The following is a 26,638-nucleotide window of genomic DNA, read 5'->3' as shown; positions in this document are numbered from 1 at the left end:
CGGCGTCTCTCTGCTGTCGTCACTTCCGTTTCTCTGTCAGTCGCTAGTGAGAGAGCAGGAGGCATTTCGGCTACTGGAGCGGAGCGTGAGTGCACGGGACCCCGCCCCCACCCCTACCCGTCGAAGCACCGCTCAGCCGACCCCTACCTTCCCAGCTGGGCCGCTATCCGCCTGACGCCCGGGTTCCTTGTCGGCCACGGCCGCAGGAAATGGCGGCGCTGCCTGATCGCCCCCTTCCCTTCCGCGGCCTTCCCGGACCCCCTCCTCCATCCCCGACTACGAGCCCCACACGTTTCAGGCCCCTTGGCGCCTGAAGCTGGCTCCCGGGAACGGCCCCTGGGTAGCGCGTGAGGCGATCTCGGGCGGCGGGTGCGGCCGGGCGGGGCCGAGGAGCCACGGGAAGGGGCCCGGGGCGCCCCCGGGACAATGCAGCAGCGGCCGGGTCCCGGGCGGGGGCGCGTGCGGGGCCTGCGTCTCTGGGGTCCTCATCCTCTCCCCGGAGCAGGGACGCTCTAGGGGCGGGAGGGAGCGGACCGGGTCGGAGGAGGCCGGGGGTGCGGCGGGGGAGTCCGGGGGTGGAGGAGTGAACGGCTGGTGTGTTGGGGGGCAGTGAGCTCTTCGAGGGAAGAAAATGGCGCTTGGTGCAAGTCCCTCCTCTTCCCACTCGGTCTCCTCTGCATTTCGCCGCCTCCTACGCCCCCTCCGACCAACCTGTCTCCCACCGCCCCAGCCATCGCCAGTCCCGGGGTTCGGGCGGCTTGCTGGCATCCCGGGACCCGCTTCCCCCGTTTGGGTGCTTACCACCCTCGTGTTGTACCGAATTCTAGTGCCCTTTAGTTCTAGTTTATCTTTACCTCTTATTTTCTAATCCTTCTTCCCCCAGGCCTTTATCAAAGATCGATTTCCTTTTTTTTTTTAAGCTGTTTTTGTTATTTCTGTATATTCCGCACGAGCGCTTTCAGTATTACTTTGCCTGAATTACGAGCCACGCCGTCCCCACTCCCCGCTCCCGAACAGTAAAGGCTCATTAAGTAAAACTGAAAATATATTTTGTTAGTAGTTCAAAGAATAGTTTAGTTACCACTACCTGGTTTTCATGACGGAGGGACTTATTTGGGTTAAACACAAGGCGGTTCTTTGAAATGATCTTAGCCACCCCAGGCACCTTTAATGAGCAGATGGTGTAGTTATGCTTGACCGTTTCAAAGTGAAAAATAGGTTATGTTCAATTTAATTACCTTAAAAAAAAGCTTCTTGGCATTATTAGCAGCTAGCATACAGAAACAACTACATTGATTTTGGAGATGAGGCTGTAAAGTGGAGCAGTAACTGGGTTAATGTATAAACTGTGGTTGTAAACGTTGCTGGCTCCCCTCTGAATTTACTCTTCTTGTTGTCAAGAAATTGCCAGTTAAAATCAACATGGCTGGGTGGCATGGTTTGAGCTTTTTGAATTTAGTGGCTAGAGTAGGGATGGCCCAATTTCTTTTACCTTGACCTCCTCTTGTGAGACACATTGAATGCCATTGCTATGCAAGTTTAGTCCAAAGCTGAATTATTTATAGTTGTTTGAAGTCTTTTTTTTTTCTCATTTATTCAGCAAACATTTACAGTGTCTGTTGTGTATATTGGGCCCTTGAGGGCATATAGAAATTAATAGGGCTCAGTCTCTTCTGAATTGGAGGTGTAGGGAGCAAAAGATACTTGCTATGAAAATATATGGAGTTTTACCACTTGGTATTACAAGTGCTTTGAAAAGAGGTAGAGCATGAAATTCCTTGAAATTTGGGAAACATAGAGGCACAAGACTCTGCTTTAGGTTCAAGCACTCTGTAAACTCCACAGGGAAGACACTAGCCTATGTACCTCTGTCTGGGGGGATATCCAAAATCTAGGGAACTAGGCTCATAGTAGGAATTGGAGGAAAGGATTTACCCCTCCCATAAGCAGGTTCTTCAAATTTTAGTTATATTTCAGAGTAGAAAATCAGTGTGAAATGTAAGTGAATGTTAATTATGTATAACTTTGAATCAGAACTTGCTCGTTTGATTGGTCAAAACGAAAAAATTAACCTATACAGAACATGAAAAGTATGATTATAATGGTAAAACTAATTAGATACAGACAGCTATATAGTACAGTTGTCCACCATGCTATGTGTACATTGGGATTAATTCCTGCAATGAATAATTGTATTGATAGGAAATATAAAGCAATACTGAGAATTGTTCATTCTTCCTGGTTTGACAATGATTGCTGTCAGCTGTCTCTTTGCAATTTACTCTATCTGTAAACATCTAACTCCTATCCATAAGCATCTAACCCTGCTAAAATGAAGTATAAAAAGACCCACTGACTTTGAGAAAGAAAGAGATGTAGGAGTATGAGATGTGTATGACATTTAGTTCCTTGCTGGGTTTAGAACTCTTCCCTCTGCATGTTATTTTCAACATGGAAGAGCTTTAGATTAGAGCATAACTTCTATAGCATGTGCTCAGTGTAACAACTCCAGTGCCACACAATGGTGGAATGAACTGTGGAACTTCTTGACTCTTTGGGGGAGAGTTAAGTTGAAGGTAATGAAAAAGTTTATGAATTATTTACATAATGTATTTTTCTTTCAGAATGCCTAAGTCAAAGGAACTTGTTTCTTCAAGCTCTTCTGGTAGCGATTCTGACAGTGAAGTTGACAAAAAGGTGACTATTACTACACCAGGTTGTTTTTGTGGTACTTAATTCAGCAGTATTGGTTCTGAAGGACAGCAAAGCGTATCAGAACCTTAAAATGAGAGCCTGGATGGATGTTTCTGAAAGTGCAGGTGGCCCCTGACCCACTTGACTGAAATGCCTAGATACTTGTGGTATACATGCAGGCCACGCCCTGAAGTCAGACTTGAGCAAGTTTTCTGACTTCAAAGTTTCCTGTTGGGGCTTTTTAGGAGCCTTACAACCACTACCTTAGACCCCGGGGGAATAGCACTAAGTTTAGGCCAAAGCCACTATTAGCTATTGCTTAGTAGGCTTCTTCAACTGTAGGTATTCTTTATAGTGCTTGTGCATTCTAAGTCATGTCTGCCTCTCTGCAACCCCATGGACTGTAGCCCACCAGGCTCCTCTGTCCGTGGGATTTCTAAGCAAAAATACTGGAGTGGGTTGCCATTTCCTCCTCCAGGGGATCTTCTCTACCCTGGAATCAAACTTGAGTCTCCTGCATTTGCAGGCAGATTTTCTACCTGCATTAGCAGACAGATTTTCTACCTGGGAAGCCCATTCTGTATAGTAGTTGAGCCATATTACATGAACTTTTTGAAAACAGGTATCGGTTTGATAGTCTTCTTAGCCTTGTTTATCCAGCCTCTGAAGATTACGTAAAATTTGGCTTGGTACATTTTAAATTAGAATGTTATTTACTCTGATCCTCTCCTTTTAGTTAAATCAGCACTCAGCAAAGCTAGCATGAAATTACCCATTTTGATAGAAAAGAGTTTTTCTGCATTAGATGATAATTGTGCTGTAAGCCTAACTGTGCATTCTGCTTAACTGAGCATCTCACACTGTAGTGAGGGCTTCTTCCACACAGAACTGTCCTTTATCTCCTGGTAGCTTACATAGTTGTGTTCTGAGCTCAGTTAATAGTATTAGTTAAAAGAGAGCTTCTATGAGAATCTTGAAATACATATCATAATTTCGCTTGGAAGATTGAAAAAAGCTTCAAAGAGCATGCATAGCTATATTTGAGAAGGAAATGTCTTTTAGTTTTTAATTTGCACACAGTATATCATTTGAACACATTGATTTAAAGATTCTTTACTGAGCTTTTACATGCAGGGAATGCACCAGTCTATAGGGGCTATACAGAACTGATAAAAAGAGTAATTGCTTAGTGAGCTAATTTTTGCTATTTATCCCAAATAGTACCATTAATCGTGCAAGTACTTCCATTAGATGAATCCACTCTTTAAGTTTGTGTACATAAATATATACATTTTATTTTGCCTAGTATCATATAATTTGGTAAAACAGTAATAATTTATACCTTCCACTAAGGAACTAAGGAGCTTCCCTGATAGCTCAGTTGGTAAAGAATCTGCCTGCAGTGCAGGAGACCCCTGCATTCCCTGGGTCAGGAAAATCCACCTGAGTCGGGAAGCTCCACCAGCCTGCAAAGGGATAGGCTACCCACTCCAGTGTTGGGTTTAGGGAACCAAGGGGTGGCTCAGCTGGTAAAGAATCTTCCCGCAATGCTGGAGACCTGGGTTCAATCTCTGGGTTGGGAAGATCCCCTGGAGAAGGGAACAGCTACCCACTCCAGTATTCTGGCCTGGAGAATTCCACGAACTGTATAGTCCATGGGGTCCCAAAGAGTTGGCCACTTTCACTTCACTTCACTTCAAGGAACATGACTGCCCTCTACTGTTTGAATTGGGAACTAAACCGATTTTCATGGACTGTTCGCTCTTTTTGAGAATGCTGCTGCTGCTAAGTCGCTTCAGTCGTGTCTGACTCTGTGCGACCCCATAGACGGCAGCCCACCAGGCTCCCCTGTCTCTGGGATTCTCCAGGCAAGAACACTGGAGTGGGTTGCCATTTCCTTCTCCAATGCATCAAAATGAAAAGTGAAAGTTAAGTCGCTCAGTCGTGTCTGACTCTTCGTGACCCCATGGACAGCAGCCTACCAGGCTCCTCCGTCCATGGGATTTTCCAGGCAAGATAATGAGTCTATCAGATCAGATCAGATCAGATCGGTTGCTCAGTCGTGTCCGACTCTTTGCGACCCCATGAATCGCAGCACGCCAGGCCTCCCTGTCCTTTACCAACTCCCGGAGTTCACTCAGACTCACATCCATCGAGTCAGTGATCCCATCCAGCCATCTCATCCTCTGTCGTCCCCTTCTCCTCCTGCCCCCAATCCCTCCCAGCATCAGAGTCTTTTCCAATGAGTCAACTCTTGGCATGAGGTGGCCAAAGTACTGGAGTTTCAGCTTTAGCATCATTCCTTCCAAAGAAATCCCAGGGCTGATCTCCTTCAGAATGGACTGGTTGGATCTCCTTGCAGTCCAAGGGACTCTCAAGAGTCTTCTCCAACACCACAGTTCAAAAGCATCAATTCTTCGGCTCTCAGCCTTCTTCACAGTTCAACTCTCACATCCATACATGACCACAGGAAAAACCATAGCCTTGACTAGACGAACCTTTGTTGGCAAAGTAATGTCTCTGCTTTTGAACATGAAAAGCTTGTTATATAGACTCATTTTTTTTTTTTTTTTAAATAATGAGTCTATATAAAAAGCTTTTACAGTAATGCTGCTTTTAAAACGTTTTGATTTTGAACGCTGGTCTAACACATTGCTGTCTAAAGTGATTTTTTTGTGATGAGGAAGTTTTGTGATGAGTTGTTGACCTCTGGTCTCCAGTACAAAATAGCTTTCTTAGCTTTCCCTACTCAAACTCCCTGAACCAATTCCCCTTTGGTTTTCTCATCCTTTTTTTTTTTTTTTAAAGTATTTTATATATTTGGCTGCAGTGGGTCTTAGTTGTGGCACTTGGGATTTTCTGTCTTCCTGCGACATGCAGAATTTTTTCTTCTTCTTTTTTTTAGTTATGGCATGTGGGATGGATCTAGTTCCCTGACCAGGGATTGAACCCTGGCCCCCTGCAGTGGGATCACAGAGTCTTAACCACTAAACCGTCAGGGAAGTCCCAGTCCCTTTTGGAATAGGCAGGCATAAATAATCATAAATTGGTTGTTGTCTTTCTAATTAGTATGTTTTTCTTTGTAAAAAATAACTAGTAGACTTGTGGTTTCCAAAAGTTTTAAGTGCATTTAAAAGCAACAGTAGCCCCCCTCAGTCTTTTTTTCCTCACAGAGAAATTTTATGTGGGATCCCAATCTATAACTGTTGGTCTGGTGAATACCACTCTAATGCCTGAAGTATCTTGGTTTTCCAAGAAGCCCAAAAGTTTGAAAACATTGTACTAGATAACAGTGGTATGTTAGTTGCATAGTTCTGTTGTCAGGGAAAACTTAAAACTTGCCTGTGTATATATTTATGATTTTTTATTAAGGTAATCTTTTGATCCTCTAAGTCTTAAAAAGTAATGCAATCTTCTGAAGCTGAGATACATTTTGTTCTTATGCAAATTTTAACCATGTTTTTGTTTTTCTTTCAAGCTAAAGAGGAAAAAGCAAGTTGCTCCAGAAAAACCTGTAAAGAAGCAAAAAACTGGTGAAACTTCCAGAGCGCTGTCATCCTCCAAGCAGAGCAGCAGCAGCAGAGATGATAACATGTTTCAGGTAAAACTGGTATTTCCTTAATCCAGAAGAAGTGTTACCCAACTTGATCTGAAGAATATGAAAAGTACCTCATCTGATAATGCCTACTAATCTCTTCTGTATATTATTCTCTTGACTAAGGATAGTCCTTGAAATATAAGAAGAAGTTGGTAGAAATGAAAGCAATTTATATGATGCTAGATTTTTGTTACGATCTAGAGTTCTGTGGTTTTTCTGTATTTAAAACACAGGGAGTTTAAAAGTTAGAGGAATCAAAAAAATAAAGATTGAAAACTGCACATTTATAGAGCACATTGGAGGAGGTAGGTCTAGCATTGGGCTGTGCAGTGTGGATAGGACATTACTAGAGGGGAGACTGCAATATGACCTGCCTAATTTTGGCTTGATAACAGAAAAGGTAAATGAGAAAATGAGCCTTCTGTTTATATATTGGGTGGGGTGGGGGGTTAGAAATAAGGTTGAGTAGTGAGGGAAATGCATTAGAGGGCTTTGATGAAATTACTGATACAGCTTTTTCCCTTGGGTTTCTTATCTTGTTTTAGGGAGACTTGTTATTGGCATCGTGGTACAAGAAGGATTTATGGGAGAGGCAGTGATGATAAATTGATGTGAGGTGATAAGGGCTTAGATGGTTTTCCTGGCAGATGGAATAGTGATGATTAAGAGAGCTAGTGAGGAAGAGTGGACTGGAAGAATGAAGCAATCAGTGAAGACTGGTTTCAAATTTGAGATAGTAGAGATGGTTTCACTGACAAATGGCAAAGGTGGTTAAGTTTGGCCTTTGGGACCTGACTATAAGTGTGGTAAAGTGTCTTTCCTTCACCACCTGGAGCATTTAGTTGGGAAATGTTCATGTGGGAAACATTAGTACGGTTGACTAAAGCCTTCCACTGAAGTAAGCATAAACCAGAGGGGGAAGAGGAGGGGACTGAGTACGTGTCTTGTGATAACTTAGGATGGAAGGAAAAAGAGGATATAGGTAAGAGAAGGTGAAGGAAAGTAAGAAGAGTGTGGTAATGGGAGCAAGAAAAAAGTAAGTGTTTTGTGGGAACATAAAAAAGATAAGAAGACGTTAGTATTAGTTGAAGCCAGAAGGTTGGACAAGATGAGAATGCAAACATGTTTTTATTAGAAAGCGAGGCGCTTGTGTGTGTGTGCACTCTTTTGAAAAGTTAGTGATGTCCTTGAAAGACAGAGTACCAGGTTTAAGGTGAGAATGGGAAACTAGAAATTGGATGTTTTTATTCAGTTTTGCCTTGTTATATGTCTGGATTAAGAAATAAGACACATGATAACTGTACTTAACACTGTATTGAATATTTGAACTGTACTAAGTGGATTTTCACTCCAGTACTCTTGCCTGGAAAATCCCATGCACGGAGGAGCCTGGTGGGCTGCAGTCCACGGGGTCGCTAAGAGTCGGACACAACTGAGCATCTTCACTTTCACTTTTTACTTTCATGCATCGGAGAAGGAAATGGCAACCCACTCCAGCGTTCTTGCCTGCAGAATCCCAGGGACGGGGGAGCCTGGTGGGCTGCTGTCTATGGGGTTGCACAGAGTCAGACACGACTGAAGCGACTTAGCAGCAGCAGCAAGTGGATTTTCAGATGTACCAGTCATGCAAAAAATGGTAATGTGTTAGCCTGAATATACTAGTAGTTTTTTCACTCTGAGTGTCTGAATATTGAATCAAATTGTACATTTTAAATACATAAATTTTAAAATTAAAAATTATGTAAAAAAATGACAAAGTGCAGATTATTTACTTATGGGCTTTAGTCTTCTGACTTTTGTATATTTTAGAGGTACTAGGAGTAGACTAATTTGATAGAGAACGTAAATTGCGGTTTGTAAGGAAGAATTATGAAAGGGCCCTCATTTATTTGAGTAGATAATATGATTAAAACTATGATAAGGGCTAAGAAGTTAAAAGTGCAGATGATTATGAGTGAGAAAATGCTCAGAATCTTTCCTGAGGAAGTGACATTTGAAGCTTACGACATAAAGGAGCAGCCAGCTGTGCCAAGTGTGGGGGAGAGGAAAGCATTTTCAAAGTAGAGGGCATTGTGCAGATGCCTTGAAGTGGGAAGGAGCTTGGATTGTGCAGGAAGGTTGGCTGAGAGTGTAGGTAGGAGGTCTAGTTGGTAAAGAAGGTGAAGGGTCAGCTCTTGCAGGGCTTTCCTACTGGGAGGCTGTTTTTAGGAGTTGAACTTTCTCCTAAGTGCACTGGAAAGCTATTTTAAGGGGCAGAATGAAATGTAAAATCTGTAAGAGAGTATCACTTCCTTTCATAGCCTTTCCTCCTGTGTGGAATGAAGGACTACTTTGGAATATTTCAACTTAATGTTTATACTAAAGATACAGACTTCTTTCAAGTATTTACTTGGCAACTATCTTGGGCTTTTCTCTGATCAAGTTCTGTTAGCTATATGCCTACTTGTACTTGGATAATAATAGAGCCTCTGTAGCCTCTTAGTGGATTTTATCTTGTGTACCTTACCCTTGTTTGTACAGATAAACTAGTACCCACGTTTAAAGATTTTATTCTATTAGAGCAGGCTGGGGAAACTAGTTCTTTTATTATGGGGAGGTTATCTCACCAAAAAAAAGTGAGTTCACTTCTTAAACCTTCATTTGAAAGGGCCTGGTGGCTCAGAGGTTAAAGCATCTGCCTGCAATGCAGGAAACCTGGGTTCGATCCCTGGGTCGGGAGGATCCCCTGGAGAAGGAAATGGCAACCCTCTCCAGTATTCTTGCCTGGAGAATCCCATGGATGGAGGAGCCTGGTAGGCTGCAGTCCATGGGGTCGCTAGAGTCGGACACGGCTGAGCGACTTCACTTTCACTTTTCACTTTCATGCATTGGAGAAGGAAATGGCAACCCACTCCAGTGTTCTTGCCTGGAGAATCCCAGGGACAGGGGTCGCAAAGAGTCGGACACGACTGAGCTACTTCACTTCACTTCAAGCCTGAAAGGCTATTTATAGACTCCTCATTCTTTTGAAAGTGCCTCTGGGAGGGACATAGGCCTTACTTTCAGAGTGACTTTTCAAGATCTAGTCTGTGAAGGTAGTCTGTGTAGGCATTCTAAGAATTGTTATTGTTCAGTTGCTAGGTCGAGTCTGATTCTTTGTGACCCCGTGGAATGCATCACACCAGGTTTCCCTGTCCTCTCATCTGTCTCCTGGAGCTTGTTCAGACTCAATGTCCATTGAGTTGATGCCATCTAACCATCTCATCCTCTGTTGTCCCCTTCTCCTCCTGCCCTCAAGTTTTCCCAGCATCAGGGTCCTTTCCAATGAGTTGACTCTTTCATCAGATGGCAAAGTATTAGAGCTTCAGCTTCAGTCCTTCCAGTGAATATTCAGGGTTGATTTCCTTTAGGATTGATTGATTGAAGAGATAATACATTTAATTTCATTGCCGTTAGAGCTTTTTCCTTGAAGTGGTATGTTTGGTGGTTAATACTGACTTTTAATTTGAATCCAAAGCACGTTAGAGTGAGTACATTGGTTATATAAAATGAGGACTTTATTAGTAATAATGGTTTGATAATTTATTAGAAAGGTGCAGGATGGGGTTTTTAAAAGGAAAATCAGTTACTCTCGTATTTTGTAAATTCGTAATAAGTTTTATTTAATTTTAAAAATAGTACTGTATGTTTTCTATATTTTTCATTTACCAAGAAAATGCCTAGAAAATAGCTTCCAAAGTGGAACTTTGTTAGAGATTGCTAGAATCTTCAAGGATCTGGGTTATCAGGTACACTTTACCAAAGACAAATCTAAAATCTAAATTAAAATTGTTTGGAGTACCGATCAGATCAGATCAGATCAGATCAGATCAGTTGCTCAGTTGTGTCCGACTCTTTGCGACCCATGAATCGCAGCACGCCAGGCCTCCCTGTCCATCACCAACTCCCGGAGTTCACTGAGACTCACGTCCATCGAGTCAGTGATGCCATCCAGCCATCTCATCCTCTGTCATCCCCTTCTCCTCTTGCCCCCAATCCCTCCCAGCATCAGTCTTTTCCAATGAGTCAACTCTTTGCATGAGGTGGCCAAAGTACTGGAGTTTCAGCTTTAGCATCGTTCCTTCCAAAGAAAGGAATGATCTCCTTTAGAATGGACTGTTTGGATCTCCTTGCAGTCCAAGGGACTCTCAAGAGTCTTCTCCAACACCACAGTTTAAAAGCATCAATTCTTCGGTGCTCAGCCTTCTTCACAGTCCAACTCTCACATCCATACATGACCACAGGAAAAACCATAACCTTGACTAGACGAACCTTTGTTGGCAAAGTAATGTCTCTGCTTTTGAATATGCTGTCTAGGTTGGTCATAACTTTCCTTCCAAGGAGTAAGCGTCTTTTAATTTCATGGCTGCAGTCACCATCTGCAATGATTTTGGAGCCCAGAATAATAAAGTCTGACAATGTTTCCACTGTTTCCCCATCTATTTCCCATGAAGTGATGAGACCAGATGCCATGATCTTCATTTTCTGAATGTTGAGCTTTAAGCCAGCTTTTTCACTCTCCACTTTCACCTTCATCCAGAGGCTTTTTAGTTCCTCTTCACTTTCTGCCATAAGGGTGGTGTCATCTGCATATCTGAGGTTATTGGTATTTCTCCCTGCAATCTTGATTCCAGCTTGGGTTTCTTCCAGTCCAGCGTTTCTCATGATGTACTCTGCATATAAGTTAAATAAGCAGGGTGACAATATACAGCCTTGACAAACTCCTTTTCCTATTTGGAACCCGTCGGTTGTTCAATGTCCAGTTCTAACTGTTGCTTCCTGACCTGCATACATATTTCTCAAGAGGCAGATCAGGTGGTCTGGTATTCCCATCTCTTGAAGAATTTTCCACAGTTTATTGTGATCCACACAGTCAAAGGCTTTGGCATAGTCAATAAAGCAGAAATAGATGTTTTTCTGGAACTCCCTTGATTTTTCCATGATCCAGCAGATGTTGGCAATTTGATCTCTGGTCCCTCTGCCTTTTCTAAAACCAGCTTGAACATTAGGAAGTTCACGGTTCACATATTGCTGAAGCCTGGCCTGGAGAATTTTAAGCATTAGCCATAAGACAAGATTAAAAAAAAAATACTAAATACTCATTTTTTGAGAATAGGTCACTAATTAGAAATAGGTCACTAATAGAATAGGTCTGCTCATTAGAAAACTAATAGAATTAGTTTTCTCTGTGTGTAGTGTGAGGTAGTTGTTGAGACTCATTTTTCACCCCTGTACAGATAATCTAGTTGTTCTATTACCGTTTGTTGAAGAGACTGTTCTTTTCCTGTTGACTCACCTTGGATATTTATAAAGAAAATCAGTAAATATATAAAATACCTATTTCTAAACTCTGTTGTATTCCATTGATCTATATGCCTGTCTTCAGTACCACACTGTCTTAATTACTGTACTTTTATGGTGAATTTTGCAGTCAGGTAGTGTAAGTCCTTTAACATTGTTCTTGTTTTTCACCTTCAGAATTATTATTAGCAAACAATAATAGCAAAATTATTATTTTTGCTATTCTGTGTATTTTGTATTTACATACACATTTTATAATCAGTTTGTCAGTTTTTATCAAAAAGTCTACTGGGATTTTGATTAGAATTGGGGAAGCTGAAGAACAGTTTGGAAAAAATCTACAACTTGATCATATTGGTATCTTTCTCCATTAATTTAGATCTTTTTGAATTTCTGTTTTGTAATTTTTCTGGTATATCTTCTGTCAAATTTATTCCAAAGCATTTTGTGTGTTTTGATTCTATCTCACATGTATTGTTTCCTAACATTTTCTAGTCATTCGTTGCTAAAAATATATGTATTACATAATATATGTAAATGATAACATTCTATATTTTATAAATGTTAAGTATATATTTTTTAATGATGTGTTAGAATTTTCTCTGTTGATGATTTTGTTTGCTTTTATATCATCCATTTCTTTTTCTTACTTTATTGCTATTATTTCCAGAACAGTACTGAAAAGAAATGGTAAGAGCAGACACCTTTGTTTATTCCTGATGGGGCAAGGTGTTCTCTCTTTTCCTGTAATGTCTATCACTTAAGCTCTGGAATGAATGTGTGCACTGTGGATTTGCTGCTTTGGACTGGGAGAATGAAAAGTTACAGAATAAACACAGTGCAGATTTCTGTAGGGTCCATCTTTATTTGGAGATTTGTGTTAAAGTAGACGCTGGATTTATTAAGGGAGAGTATACAAAATGCACAGTAAGTTTTGGTTACAGTAAGTTTCAGATTTTGGTGGAGCAGTGTCATTCTGTGTCATCAGGCTTTCTTTTCCTTTTCACCCGCACAGTTCTTTGGTGCTGGTGTTCTCTGAAGCATTTTTGCCAAATTTTAGTATCAGTTTATTAATCTATACTTTTTCCCTACTTTAAATAATTTATTTATTACAATCACAAGTTATTTGAAAAATGTTTAGGGACTTCAAATTGTAAAATCATAAAGGTTTAAATATGTGATGGTCAGCCATGTTTGGGAGGAAGAAAATACCTCTTTAAGTTCATCTTTGGGCTTCCCTGGTGGCTCAGAAGTTAAAGCATCTGCCTCCAATGCGGGAGACCTGGGATTCCTGGGTCGGGAAGATCCCCTGGAGAAGGAAATGGCAACCCACTCCAGTATTCTTGCCTGGAGAATCCCATGGACCGAGAAGCCTGGTAGGCTACGTCCATGGGGTCACAAAGAGTCGGACAGGACTGAGCGACTTCACTTTCACTTTCACTTTGGCAAACAAAAAACGGTTATGCACATCATTGAAATTGTGGATGAGGAAGCTTATGAGAAGTTTCCAGGGATCGAGGTAGAAGTTAGCGTAGCTAGCCAACAGTGTGTAGTGTGAACTGTATTGTACCATGCTGTTTACATAAAATAACGGAGTATTATTATTATTAATTTAAGACTGTAAAATGCCACTCATATACTTACATTGTCTCTTTTTAAAAGTAGATTGCTTTTGGTCTTGATCTTTAACTTTTTTTCCTAGTAAGATTTTAAAGTTGTAACCGTTTTCTACATCAGATTTCTCAGTAATACAAGGAAGATTTGCAGAAAAGGTGGTGTTATTCTCCTTTGTTTTTCTTTCTTTTTTGGTTCTTATTCCAAAGACCTATATAAAGGCTTCAGAACTATCTTACTGGCATTTCAAGTCCTTTTCAGTATTCGCTCCATCTATTCAGCCTATCCTTGAATCTCATCAGTATTGTATTTTCTCCTTTCCTTTGTCTATTTCATCACTTTTTCCCTAATTAATGGCTTGTAGTTTTTCAAGGTCAGATTCCACCACTTGCAGTCTCTTCTACTGCTCAAGCCCACACTGAATGCAGAGTTGACTTACCCAATCAGTATTAATTTTGGAGGTTTTTAGTGTATTTTAATTATATCTATTCATCTGTCACATGGGTTTACCACAAAACCAGAATGAAATGATGTTCACTTCAGTGCTATAGGTGCCTAAGATGACTTTACATTTAAGTCAATTCGTTGAAGTCAATATTATAAATCACTATTGAGAGTTTCACTGTGATAATTATTTTGGTCTTATTTCATTCATCCATTAAAACAGTTTGTTGGGAACCCAATATGACAGGCAGTAGGGATACAAAGAAGACTAAAAAATAAGCCATTAATACTGACAATAAGATCACTGGTAACTTTAGAAAGGGAAGACAGAACATGTTTGGAAATGGTAGATATGAAACCAATGGAAAGGGAAAGAATGTACAATACAGTGCAGATTTGAACTGCCTGGGTCCAGTTATACATGGATAGTTTTCAATACTAAATACTTCATGGTTTGTGGTTGGTTTAATCCTCAGATATGGAGGGCCTGACTATAATTTATGCTTGGATTAACCCCCCTGCGTTGTTTCAAGAGTCAACTATATATGCAAGAAATGGGATACAAAAGGTATAGAACTTATGAATTCATGATGATGTGGGTAAGAGATTTAAGGCATTTAACCATACTCAATGGACTGTATTTTCTCCACAAAGCATGAGACATACCCTGAAAGTAGGGGTCACACCAACAGGACAAGAAACTTATTTGAGAATGAAAAACTAAAGCAAAATGAATAAGATCTGAGATAAGAAAAAGCAGCTTGAGAGGATCATAGGCAAGATGAAAGCCGTAAGTGTGTACTTGTGTTAGCACAATCCCAATAAAAGGGATTAATAATGAAGGGAGCCAGGTTTGTAAGGAAAGGAACTTTTTGATGTGTCTTAGGCACAAAATCATTGCTAGTATTTTATTTAAGTTAGTAAGATTGAAGAGTAGGTTTAAAATGGGTAAGAGGTAGGTAGAGATAGTAGAAGTTTTGATTAGAAAGTGTAATTTCTTAGCTTAAGTGCTAGACAGTACATTACAGCAGCATAAGATACGTTTGAAGGTGCTTGTAGACGCTGTGGAGTAAAAGCTTTTCCTTCCCTGTGCCATTTGTAGTTAAGCAGCAATAGAAGATTTTTGAAAAATAGTTTTCTATGAAAAGTTCTAAGTTCTCAGTTTGAGACTGTAAGCAGAGTGTATTAAAATGTCATTTGAAATGAATGTCTAAAAGAAAAAGCTCTCTTGTTCCCATTGACTGGAACTCTGGATTCTTACATTTAGAATGGTTGCTGAACCAGTGTAGCTGGCTGAGTCTGTGGATTCCTACGGTTGTAGTTTGTACTAGATTTTGCTTTCTCATGATTTTTATTGTAAAAAAAATACTTAACATAAAACTTAACCATCTTCCCCATTTTTAAGCATACAGTAATGTTAAATATTTTCACATTTGTTGTGAAACAGATTTCCAGAGCTTTTCATCTTGTAAAACTATTACATAACAACTCCCCCTTTCTCCCTATCCCTACTGCTAAGTCGCTTCAGTTGTGTCCGACTCTGTGCGACCCCATAGACGGCAGCCCACCAGGCTCCCCTGTCTATGGGATTCTCCAGGCAAGAACACTGGAGTGGGTTGCTGCCGGGGTCCTGCCCCGGTGGATTCAGGGAATTGGAAGGGGAGACGGCATCGGCGAAACAATAGCTTAATTGAGTATTAATTAGAAATATAAAGTGTGGTTAAATAGGGATAGCTCAGTGAGAAAATTCAGTGGAGAAAAGAGGCTGAATAACTTGGTTTATGTGGAAAACCAATAGAACTTCAAGACAAGAAGTTTGCACCACCCACGTAGGCCACAGGCGTCTTCCTGTTCTCCCGAGGGAGAGGAGACACTAAGGCCTCCCAGGTCAGACCTTAGACGCCCAGGCAAAATTAGTAGGCTTGGCGGGCCTCCGCGCTGCAGATGGAAATTCAGCCAGAAGGTGAAAGAAAGAATTACATGGGGAGACCAAGCTTCAGTGAGCAAGGCCCATAGCTTTATTTTCAACAGGGGCTTTTATACCATAAGTTGCACATAGAGGATAATAGGGGGTGTGAAATCATGCAGCGTCATCAGTCTTTGATCCTTATCGAAACCAGGGTTTCTTTTCTGCAAACTTATCGTGTACAAATGGTTTAGGTGATTTACATCATCTTCTGGCCAGAAGGCCTGTTAACATTTTATGACTCTGACAAAGGTTTGTCAACCATAAGACTTATTTTCTCTAAGAGTAATTATTTTAAAGTTTGGCGCTGTCCTCCAAAGGTGTTAGATAAAGTTGCATTCCTATAGGGCAGAGGTGCAGTGGGTTTACAACAAAGGAAAGAATTTATTACCTTAAGGGTCTAAAGTTGCTAACACCAGGGCCACCTACTTATTTTTTCTACATACCAACTATATTAATTAATACACATTCAAGGATACAAAACGGGATGTGGAAACTGGGCAGCGAGCACTGGCTCATCGATGAAATCTTCTACTAGTTTTATTCTGACAGCTTCTAACTCTCTGAGAGGCTCTAAGCTATTTGAATATCTTAAGCTTCCCTTGCCTCTCGTGGTTGGGAGACTGTAAACAATCCTATGCATAGCTGTAGGAGTCCGGGTAAACTTGTCAGGCAAGTTAGAGAGTCATCTGAGGGGTTTGGATTTAAACACTCCTATTATGCCCAGGAACGTTATTAACTGGAGCTGTAAGTTAACTCTTTTTCAGAGACAGCGAGATGGTGGTGGGGGACAGCCCCCCGTAAAGTCAGAGGTGAGAGCACAAAGCAGTAAAGTAGGCAGACTCTGGTTTTGGGGGTAGATGCTCGAGAATATCCAGGGGGGACTCCTGAGGCTCTATCCTGCCTTTGTGTATGCCGAGCCTCCTTCCTCATGACCTTTGCCATGGGCGGAGTTCCTCATGCTGGCTCCCGGCCGGTTGCCATTTCCTTCTCCAATGCATGAAAGTGAAAAGTGAAAGTGAAGTCCCTCAGTCTTGTCCGACTCTCAGCGACCCCATGGACTGCCGCCTACCAGGCTCCTCCCTTCATGGGATTTTCCAGACAAGAGTACTGGAGTGGGTTGCCATTGCCTTCTCCCCTCCCAATCCCTAGCCCCTGGTAACCACCATTCTACTTTCTATATGACCTGACTGCTCCAGGTAGCTCATATTAAGTGGAATCATCCAGTATGAAGCGTTTTGTGATGGGCTTATTTCACTTAGCATAAGATCTCAAGGTTCATGCATGTTATACCATGTGGCAGTATTTCCTTCTCTTTTGAAGCCAAGTAACTTGATTAATGTATGTCCCACATTTAATGTAAAAATGATTGGAAATGTGAGATGTACTTTGTTTCATCTTCTTAGAAAGATTTCTTTTTGAACAGTGATAGCTCCTTTGATGTAGTGTTGATATTGAGAACTGTAATTATTTTTGTGATTAAAAGTAGAGTGAGTGTGCAGCAAGTGAGAATATAAATATGGATATCATTGTTGAACAGCTGTTATATGTTGTTTTTTTTTTTTTCCTATTGTAGATTGGGAAAATGAGGTATGTTAGTGTTCGGGACTTCAAAGGGAAAGTCTTAATTGATATCAGAGAATATTGGATGGATGCCGAAGGTGAAATGAAACCAGGAAGAAAAGGTAAGGTTTAATTTCCTAAATTTGGTCCTAATATTGGAATTATGTAAGCTTGAAATTGTTTGGACTTTATTTGAAGTTGAAATAATGTTGGCAGTGAATAAGTTGGCACTGAAAGATTCTCAAGTTGATTCTCTTTGTCTTCTATAGCCTTTTTGGACGTGACATTTAACTTACTTTATGAGATGTCTTAAATATAGCTGTTGAAATACCTCCTCCTCCCCCAGTAATACCCCTAATATCACTTCAGTTGGTTGCCACTTTACTGTTAATTTGAATGTATCTTTAAGAAGATTATCTCAGTTCCTAACTAGAGTGGGAACATTGGGAAAGTTTAGCATCAGGAATGGAAAATCCTGATTTACAGTGTTGACTTCTGATTCATCTCCAAAGGATATTCTAGGGTGATATCCTTTAACTACTTTGTCCTCCATTTGTGCTTCATCCAGTCCCAAGCATGACATCATCACAAAAGCACACTTTCTTTCACGAAATAGCAAGAGAACATTTGTGTACCAATAGAAATCCTTATATTTGGCTAGTTAGCTGCTTTAGGTTGATCCTTAGCTAATGAAAAATGCCTCCTTATTTTTTTCTATTTTGCCTGCATGCCATTTTGAAAAGCACCATGTTTGCCTCATTGAATTTTGACTTTATTAAACTTAAAACCTTAGTGTTTTCACACCCTTTTCTTCTTCAGGCCACTTTTGGATTGATCATTCAAGTTGCCCCAATGTAGCCAATGGCAAATTTCTTGTTAGTGTAAACATTTACTAAAGTGATTGATTAATCCTTCCTCAGTGTCGTCCCAACACATTCTCCTCCCTCTTCTTAATTCCACAGCCTCCTAGCAGTTTTCTGAGAAACTTATTAATTCTTCCACTTCTAGTTTCTCTCTTTATATGTGTCAAGGAATAGAGCACTAGAAGTTTAAAGTACAAAGTACTTTCTGTTCATACTTTTTATCTTAAATAGGAACAACATGTCATAAGCTAATTTTTAAAATGTTTGTCAGGTGATACGCTGAGATTTTATTCACATTGGTGAATTTTTCACAACAGCTATTTGCGTTATAAGCATCTTTTTACAGGTGAGGAAACTGAGGTTTAATGGAGTTAGTGACAGTGAGGCTGGTATTTGAACCTTGGCAGCATGACTCCAGAGTGCACTCTTAACCTAGTATGCGTGGTCTAAGAAGTTGTGTTTGGCCCATGTCTCAGGGACTTTTCCAGAGTGAAATGAGTGCTTCTGGAAGAAAGCACAAAGTCATTCACGCTGAATTCCTGTGGAAATTTTGAGCAAATGTTGGAAACAGCTGGTTGTAGAAATGGGGTGTCACAAACCAATATAATCTTGGCCATGTATGGCTAGCTTACAAACTAGCCAAAAAATGCTAGTTTGTAAGCGTTTGTGAGCCAAATCTTCAGATCATTATTTATTCTCACTGGGTGTAATAGGCATTATGTAGGATGTGGTGTTGAAAGTAAAACTGGATAGAAGGATGACCTACAAAGGTAATTGTGATGAATATGACAAATAAATGTAAGAGATTTGATTCTTGGTGTGCCATTGTGCCATTTGAAATGGCAGTTTTGATAAAACAGTATTTTAGTTGGAAGTAGAAAATCCTCAAGAAAGCTTAAGTAGATTTTTCAACTTTTGATTTTTAAACATTTTTTTAGGTATATCTTTAAATCCTGAACAATGGAGCCAGCTGAAGGAACAGATTTCTGACATTGATGATGCAGTAAGAAAACTGTAAAATCAGAGCCATATAAAACCTGTACTGTTCTAGTTGTTTTACTCTGTCTTTTTACATTGGCTTTTGTTTTCTAAACATTGTTTTCCAAGCTGTTGTATATTTGGATTGCAGAACAATTTGTAAGATGAATACTTTTTTTTAAATGTGCATTATTAAAAATGTTCTGAGTGAAGCTAATTGTCAGTTTTATTAAGGAGGATTGCTTTTGTGTCCACCACCTAGTGTAAAATAAAATCAAGTAATACAATCTTAACTGTTGTGGCCTTCTTTGATCAGAAGAGTTGGTACTGTTTAAGGCCAAAAATAACAGTTTATCTACCTTTTAGTTTTAGCTCAGCCTTTCCATTCAAAAGGGTTTGCTTTGCATTGAATATATCAACTTTTGACTTGTGAAATTCATAGTTGATCTGTTCTAATCAGATGTCTGGACTTGTTTAATTTTTTTTTTCCCCCGACCTCAGTGATATTTCACTTTCCCCCTTTTTCTTCACTTCTGTTTCTTTCTAATAACTATCTTGTCATGTTCAATTTTCATTTTGCCTTTGCTCTTTCTCTTGAATATGTTGTGCTAATTTGGAAAGTCTGAAGCTGTCAAAATGTTTGTTATCTCAATAAGGTACTTGTAAGTAAAATATATGAGAACTACAATCACTAATTCTACTGTATTAAGTATTAGGAGATATAGTTTGATAAACAACATGGCTTGTTTGAAAACTCCGAGCAAGTAAATGTATGTCATAACCTGTAGTATTCTGTGTAGTTATCTTATTGCTTAGTCTGCAGAAAATAATAACTTAGGTGTCTGATTTGCTTTCACTTATTATACATACTCACCATGGGATGATGTCTATAAAATCAGATATTGTTACATTAGACTAGGATTTAATAGAAATTATGAAAGCTTACTGGCCTAACATTTTATAACATTGAGTATGGATTATGGACAGCCTGAGATACCACTGAGCTTAACTGTCATAGTAAATGTCAGTTTTTAGGGGAAAGAGCATATTGAGCACATATTTGTGATTTTTGGCCTTTGCTTCAGTAGACTTGGTTATTTTGCAGTTCATCTACTGGACAATGGCATTCTAGACTTAATGTTAACTAAGTTTTAGCAGGTACTCTGAATTGATTTTCATTGAGCCATAATGATGAAGCAGAAATAGGCTGAGGCACAGATTTCAGGGGTTTTGTAGCAATAAGTAGGGCATGGTGTGCCTTAGAATGTAAAGGAACTGTAACAGATTAAGGGGGCAGTGAAGAGGAAGGAATTCTCTTCAGCCTAGACGATGACGTACTGATATTTTAATCTCATTGACAGGACATAGTTCTAGATAGAACAGTTAAAAAGAAAGGTTTAAAGACGTGAAAAATTGTTTCTGACATTTGGTAGCAAATTGCAAAAGGTTACTGCCATATCAGTGAGTTGCACTATAATACCAAGTTTGATTACTACGTCTAAAACATTTTATAGTAGAATTGTCAAGGACTTATTTCAAAAACCATCTGCCAGGCCACATGGAGTTACTAGTTTTTTTTATGGCAGCTATGTTTCTTTGACATTTTAAAGATATTTTTAGAAATGTTTTAAAGCAGTAACCCTACTATGTGCATTAATTGAGGAAATAAATCCTCCTTTCTGATATTTTAGCCTATATCACATAATAGGTACCAAAGTGTTCAGAATACGTATTTTAGACAAATCATACTTGTTTGAAAACTTCCCCGTCATTTGGGAACAGAGTAACTGAATTGGGTAGATTTGTAAATTCTTTATTATATATACAGAAAGGGTAGTTAGAACATATAACTCTGATTTTGGTATAAATGAAAAGGGAATAATGAGTAACTTTCCTAGGTTTATGTGAAATTAGGAGGTATGTGCATTTTGAAACAATCTGCTAGTACAGAGATGGTGCTGAAATCTGTTACCTAGGCATTTTCTAGCTGTTTAACATTGTCATTAACACTTTCACCTAAGGAGTGTTTCTCTGGCAGATTTTTGGTAAGGTTCTTGGTAAATTGTTTTGATATATTACTGAATATATAATATACAGAAATTATCAATCTTGTGTGTGTTTAGAAAGGGATGAGAACTGGGTTAAAAGAAGAGAAAATAACTTGTGCTGGAAAGAAAAGATAGGCTAATGTTTTCTGTTTCAACTTTACCTTCTTGGTAAAATTTCTTCCAGGAAGAAAGGATGGCATTTTGAGGCAATGGTTTCTTACCTAGTGATGCCAAAATTAATTGAATTCACGCCAGCCCTTGAATGTGTGCAGTGGTAGGGCCTCTCTAATGAATTTTTCTTCTATGTCTTTTTAAACTACAAGTAGCATCTGACCAATTTCCAGGGCTCTTGGCATTTTATTTAAAGAACAACCACTAGAAAAAAACTCTTATAATTTTGTTCTTGTTTTGCTTCATAAATGCCTAAGAACTTCTTTTGAAAAAAGAATGCTCCTACCTCATTAGCCAGTCAAAATGCTGTGATGATCAGCCTATTCTGCATAACGTGTTTAGGAAGAAAGACAGGAAAAAAGGGTACATCCTGGCTTGGCTATTGAGGGGAAAAGTGAAAGAACTGAGTATTAACTATTATGTGTTCCTGATGGGGGTATATTAGAAGAGTACTATGAAATTCTGAAATTTAAAAGTGCTAATACTTGGGATGTCTCCTGAAATTATTTGCAGCTCACTTTTTATGGAAATTCAGAGAAACACTCAAAACACTTTTTGCTTTTTTTTCTTTTTTAAAGTGGTGTTTTTCTAGATAAACTCTAGTGGTAAACATTCACATGGTTAACAAATATGTAATCCTGTACTTGTGGAATACCTGTCTGCTTTGTTTGGTACATCTTCCATGGAGATGTCAATGAATATAATACTGCATCTGTGAATATTTTAAATGTTGAAATAAAAACAAGAAATGTGCCCTCTGTGTCATCCCAGTTTCACAGACCCGAAGGTGAATGGCTAAGTTATCTGTTGAATAGGTTTTGTTAACTAGGACACCTTTTCTGTGTGAATGCTTTGGAATGTGAATTAGCCTTTGAGTGTTAAATCTTCTAAGGACCTCTGGGACTGGGTGGTAAGGTCCTTTCTGTTTTCATTTACTTGACCCAAATGGAAAAATGAAAAATATTAAGGTGTACATGGCTTCTTTTACCTGTGTGAGTGCTTTGTGGTCTGATTATTCCTTATTATAATTAATTTATAAAGACTGTTTTTCCCTTCTTGATTAGTAGTTTTGCTTAGTTAAGATCTCTCATTGTTTAAATTTCCATTTAGAGAAACTTACACTGGGATAGAGAGATCCATGGAAGATTACTTATAACTCTTGAAGGTTCCACTTGATCAACTGTAAATTTTAATAAAACATTGACTCAAAAATCCAGTCAGGAAGAAAATAGTACTTGGAATCTACACAGTTAATCACTGACCTTGCAGTTTTGTGGTATGGCTCAAAGCAGTTATGGTATAGACAAGGAGTTTGAGAAACATGAAATGTTAAAATATCATGCAGAATTATTTACAACATAGCAGTTTATTCAAGACTTGCGGCCCTCTGTGTCAAAGATCTTGCTACACAGGACTCCCCCTGACCTCATGTCAGTTCATCACAGAGTTCATATCTTCCCAGACCTTCCGTTATAGCCATTTAGTCCTGGACTAACAAGGACTACTGTTTTTGCCTCAAATGAAGCATTCCTTTCTCTCCTTATTTCACTGTCTGGCTCTTGATAGTTTGAATACTTTTTTTGTCTGGCAACTTATTTTAGCTTGGAAATGATTTAGGCCACTTACTTTTAAAAACTCTGGTAGAAAATAAGTACTTTCCCTGAGTCGCAGCAGTTGGATACTATATCCTACCTTGATAACAGAATGCTGTATGCGAGGGGCTTCTACCCTCCAACCCAGAACTTAGCTAAAATACTGTGTATTGTAGCTCCTGTGTCTCATAAGTGATGTGAAGTTCCAGTTTGGCCCCCTTCTAATTCCCAAATAAGTTATTGCAAGAACAATACAGAGAATTCTCATATATCCCTTCACCTAGAGATTGCATTCAAATTTTGCCAGTTGTTCCAATAATGTCTTTATAGGAAAAGCTTACAACCCATTTGGTTGTTAGTCTCCACTTTGACACAGTTCTTCACTTCCTTCACTTTTATAACATTGACATCTCTGGTGATTTGGTAGTTTGTAGGTCCTGAGTGATGTTCTCAAGGGTGCACAAGGCCTAGAAGCCGGTTGACTGAGGCGTTGGAGACAGCTTGGTTGTGAATGAAAGATGGAATGGGCGGCTGTGGAAGCATGTGAATCAGGGGCAGATGTGTGACTGAAAGTGTGTGCAGCATCTGATGTGCAGAGTTGGCTGGTTTCAGTGCATGTTTGAATTGACCTCAGCTGCAATTTCAGTTACTTTCCACTTTTGTTTTCTGGTGACTTACTCCTCAGTGCAACCTTAACTGTGAGTACTTTTAATAATTTTAAAGAAAAATTTTATGTACTTGACCCTGTTTTGACATCAGAAATCTGATCATTTTGGCTGTCAAACCACTCCCTGCTACTCCCCAACACACACACACACACACACTTGAGCTTCTCAAGTTTAGACCGTGGACTTGTCCAACACTGTTTGGGCAGTATGGTCAAACTTGATGCATGAGCCAGTCACGAACCTTTGAGGTCTGCTGCCTCTGTTCACAGTTGGCCTTGGAATATAGAAAGCATTTTCATTTATTCACACTTTGAGTGATCCAAAAAGATGAAACGGTAGTGAGAAGACATATATAGCAGAAATCTGAGGATTTTGAGGAATTTAAGAATTTCAGCCCTTGATCTAGGCTCGAAAGTACCTTTTGGTGGTGAGGTTTGAAGACTATTAACTGAAAAATAATTTTAGAAGCCATATGGTTTTCCTTAAAACTTGGTTCAGAAACAAAGGTCTTTTGGTATCTAAGCACTAATAAGTAGATTCTTTTTTGATCTATGACACTTTTTTCCCCCTGAATATGGAGAAATGCTTCTTGCTCACTATAGAGTCATTAACTGGTAGGCAGAGAAAGCTCTTAGAAACAGTTGAGAATATTTTCAATACATTGGAGTCCCATAACAATGGCTCTTGAATTTCTAAGTAGAAAGAAAGCTATTACTTGCTGTAAAAGAAGTATTCAAAGTAGTGTTGTCAGCAAGCCACTTCCACTAGAAAACTGCCTCCAGAAGGTTAATGGGTGTGATAACTTTAAAAGAAATTAAAAATACATTATAGTCTGTATTTTTGAAACCTTTTTAACTCTAGCAATCTCCAGGCAGCAAAAAAACCTATGGAGTGCTTACATCTTTCCTGTAAGTATTGGAAATTTATCCCCCTTAAAACATCTCTTACTGTAAACTGTCAGTGGCGTAACTTCCATTTGTTGAGTGCCAAGATGGAGAAGTATGGACAATGTCAGATACTGAGAATCTAATTTTTCTATTTGATAGTCGTCATTCTATGAGGAGTTACTTTTGTTACTCATATTTTATAGGTAGAAATTGAGGTTTCCAGAAAACAGTTGATTTGGTCACAGCAACACAGTAAGTGGAAGAAGCAGAATTGCAATCCACATCTGGCTCATTCAAAACCTGAGGTTGTGTTTACCTGTGTTCCTGTAGTATAGACCTTGAACGATGGCAGAATTGACTTGTGGGTCATTGATTTAGCAATGGCCCCTCTCAAAGTAACCCTCATCTTGATTTTCACTGTTTTTATAAGGTAGAATTAGCGCCTAACCCAGCACATCTTGTTCAGAGTTTCTTAAAATCATTCCCGACTTCTCTGGTAGGTCAGTGGTTAAGAATCCGCCTGCCATTGCACAGGACGTGGGTTCCATCCCTGGTCTGAGAGGATTCCACATGCCTCAGAGCAGCTAAGCCTGTGTGCCCTAGAGCCTGAGCTCTGCAACCAGAGAAGCCTCCTCTTGCCGCAACTGGAGAAAAGCCTGAGCACAGTAATGAAGACCCAGCGCAGACAAATAATTTCCCCACATTCCCAGCCGCGGTAGAAGGGGCTGTTGTCCACACTTGTGTCCTTAGCACCTGGTAGCGTGTCAGGGTGGATGACTTCGCTGAACCCTTTAGTCAAGATTAAACTCTGAGAAAGTTGGTATTGGTTTGCTCCAGTTAGATGTTGCGCCTAGCCACAGCTCCCCAAACAGGTAGGTTGAATTATTCTTGTGCATGGTGACTAGGATTTCCTATTGGCCACCAACTTGAGGTACCATAGGCCTTGTGATCATGTAGGAAAAACTTACAATTTGTCATGAAGATACTGGGAAACTCTACTCAATACTCTGTAGACCTTTATGGGGAAATAATCTAAAAAAGTGGATATACGTATAACTTTGCTGTACACCTGGAACTAACACAACGTTGTAAACTAATTAAAGATACTGGGAAAGAGGAGAATTACGTAAAATCAGACTTGATTTTCTTCCTCCCACCTTTTTAATGGGCATGAAATTGGAACCTAGAGGCTCTTTACACTGCATGTACTGTCTTCTGGGCACCTTCAGATCCACTCTCCACTCTGGCCCTGGTTGGCTAGCCTGAACGGACATGGCATCAGGCTCCCCTGCTTTCTGGCTCCTGGCTGACTTTGGCCAGTGCAGAACCCCACCAGGAAATTGCAGCCTCATGGACTGTAGCCCTCCAGGCTCCTCTGTCCTCCACTACTTCCCAGGGTTTGCTCAAATTCATTTCCATTGAGTTGGTGATGCCATCTGACCATCTCATTCTCTGCTGCCCCCTTATCCTTTTGCCTTCAATCTTTCCCAGCATCAGGGTCTTTTCCAGTGAGTCAACTCTTTGCATTAGGTGACCAAGGTATTGGAGCTTCAGCATCAGCCCGTCCAATGAATATTTCAGGGTTGATTTCCTTCAGGATTGACTGATTTAATCTCCTTGTAGTCCAAGGGACTCAAGAGTCTTTTCCAGCACTACAATTCAAAAGCTTCAATTCTTCAGTGCTCAGTCTTGTTTATGATCCAGCTCTCACATTTGTGCATGACTACTAGAAAAATCGTGGGTTGGTGGTTTAGTCACAAAGTCGTGTCTGACTTTTTGTGACCCCATGAACTGTAGCATGCCAGGCTCCTCTATCCATGGGATTTTCCAAGCAAAAAGACCAGAGTGGGTTGTCATTTCCTTCTCCAGGGGTCTTCCTGACCCAGGGATCGAACCTGCGTCTCCTGAGTCTCCTATTTGGCAGGTGGATTCTTTCCCACTGTACCACCTGGGAGTGAAAGTGAAAGTTGCTCAGTCGTGTCCGACTTTTTCTGATCCCATGTAGCATCCAGTCCATGGAATTCTCCAGGCCAGAATACTGGAGTGGGTAGCCTTTCCCTTCTCCAGGGGATCTTCCCAACCCAGGGATCGAACCCAGGTCGCCTGCAATGCAGGCAGATTCTTTACCAACTGAGCTATCAGGAAAGCCCCTGGGAGGGCCTGAAAAAACATAGCTTTGACTATACGGATTTGTTGGCAAAGTTGTATCTCTGCTTTTTTAATACGCTGTCTA

At 40.0% G+C, this 26,638-nt stretch overlaps 1 protein-coding gene across 1 annotated transcript; it reads left to right on the top strand.

Moving 5' to 3' along the window:
- Positions 1 to 22,011, top strand: SUB1 (SUB1 regulator of transcription). The gene is made up of 5 exons (XM_005898635.3): positions 1 to 85; positions 2,625 to 2,697; positions 6,173 to 6,295; positions 17,212 to 17,320; positions 19,000 to 22,011. The coding sequence occupies exons 2-5, from the start codon at positions 2,626 to 2,628 to the stop codon at positions 19,077 to 19,079; spliced, it is 384 nt and encodes a 127-aa protein (XP_005898697.1). The 5' UTR covers positions 1 to 85; position 2,625; the 3' UTR covers positions 19,080 to 22,011.
- The last annotated feature ends 4,627 nt before the right edge of the window (positions 22,012 to 26,638 follow it).

This window comes from Bos mutus, chromosome 20 (assembly GCF_027580195.1).
Source record: "Bos mutus isolate GX-2022 chromosome 20, NWIPB_WYAK_1.1, whole genome shotgun sequence".
Taxonomy (NCBI): domain Eukaryota; kingdom Metazoa; phylum Chordata; class Mammalia; order Artiodactyla; family Bovidae; genus Bos; species Bos mutus.
The sequence above is the reverse complement of the archived record's forward strand: the minus strand, read 5'-3'. Positions and strand labels throughout refer to the sequence as shown.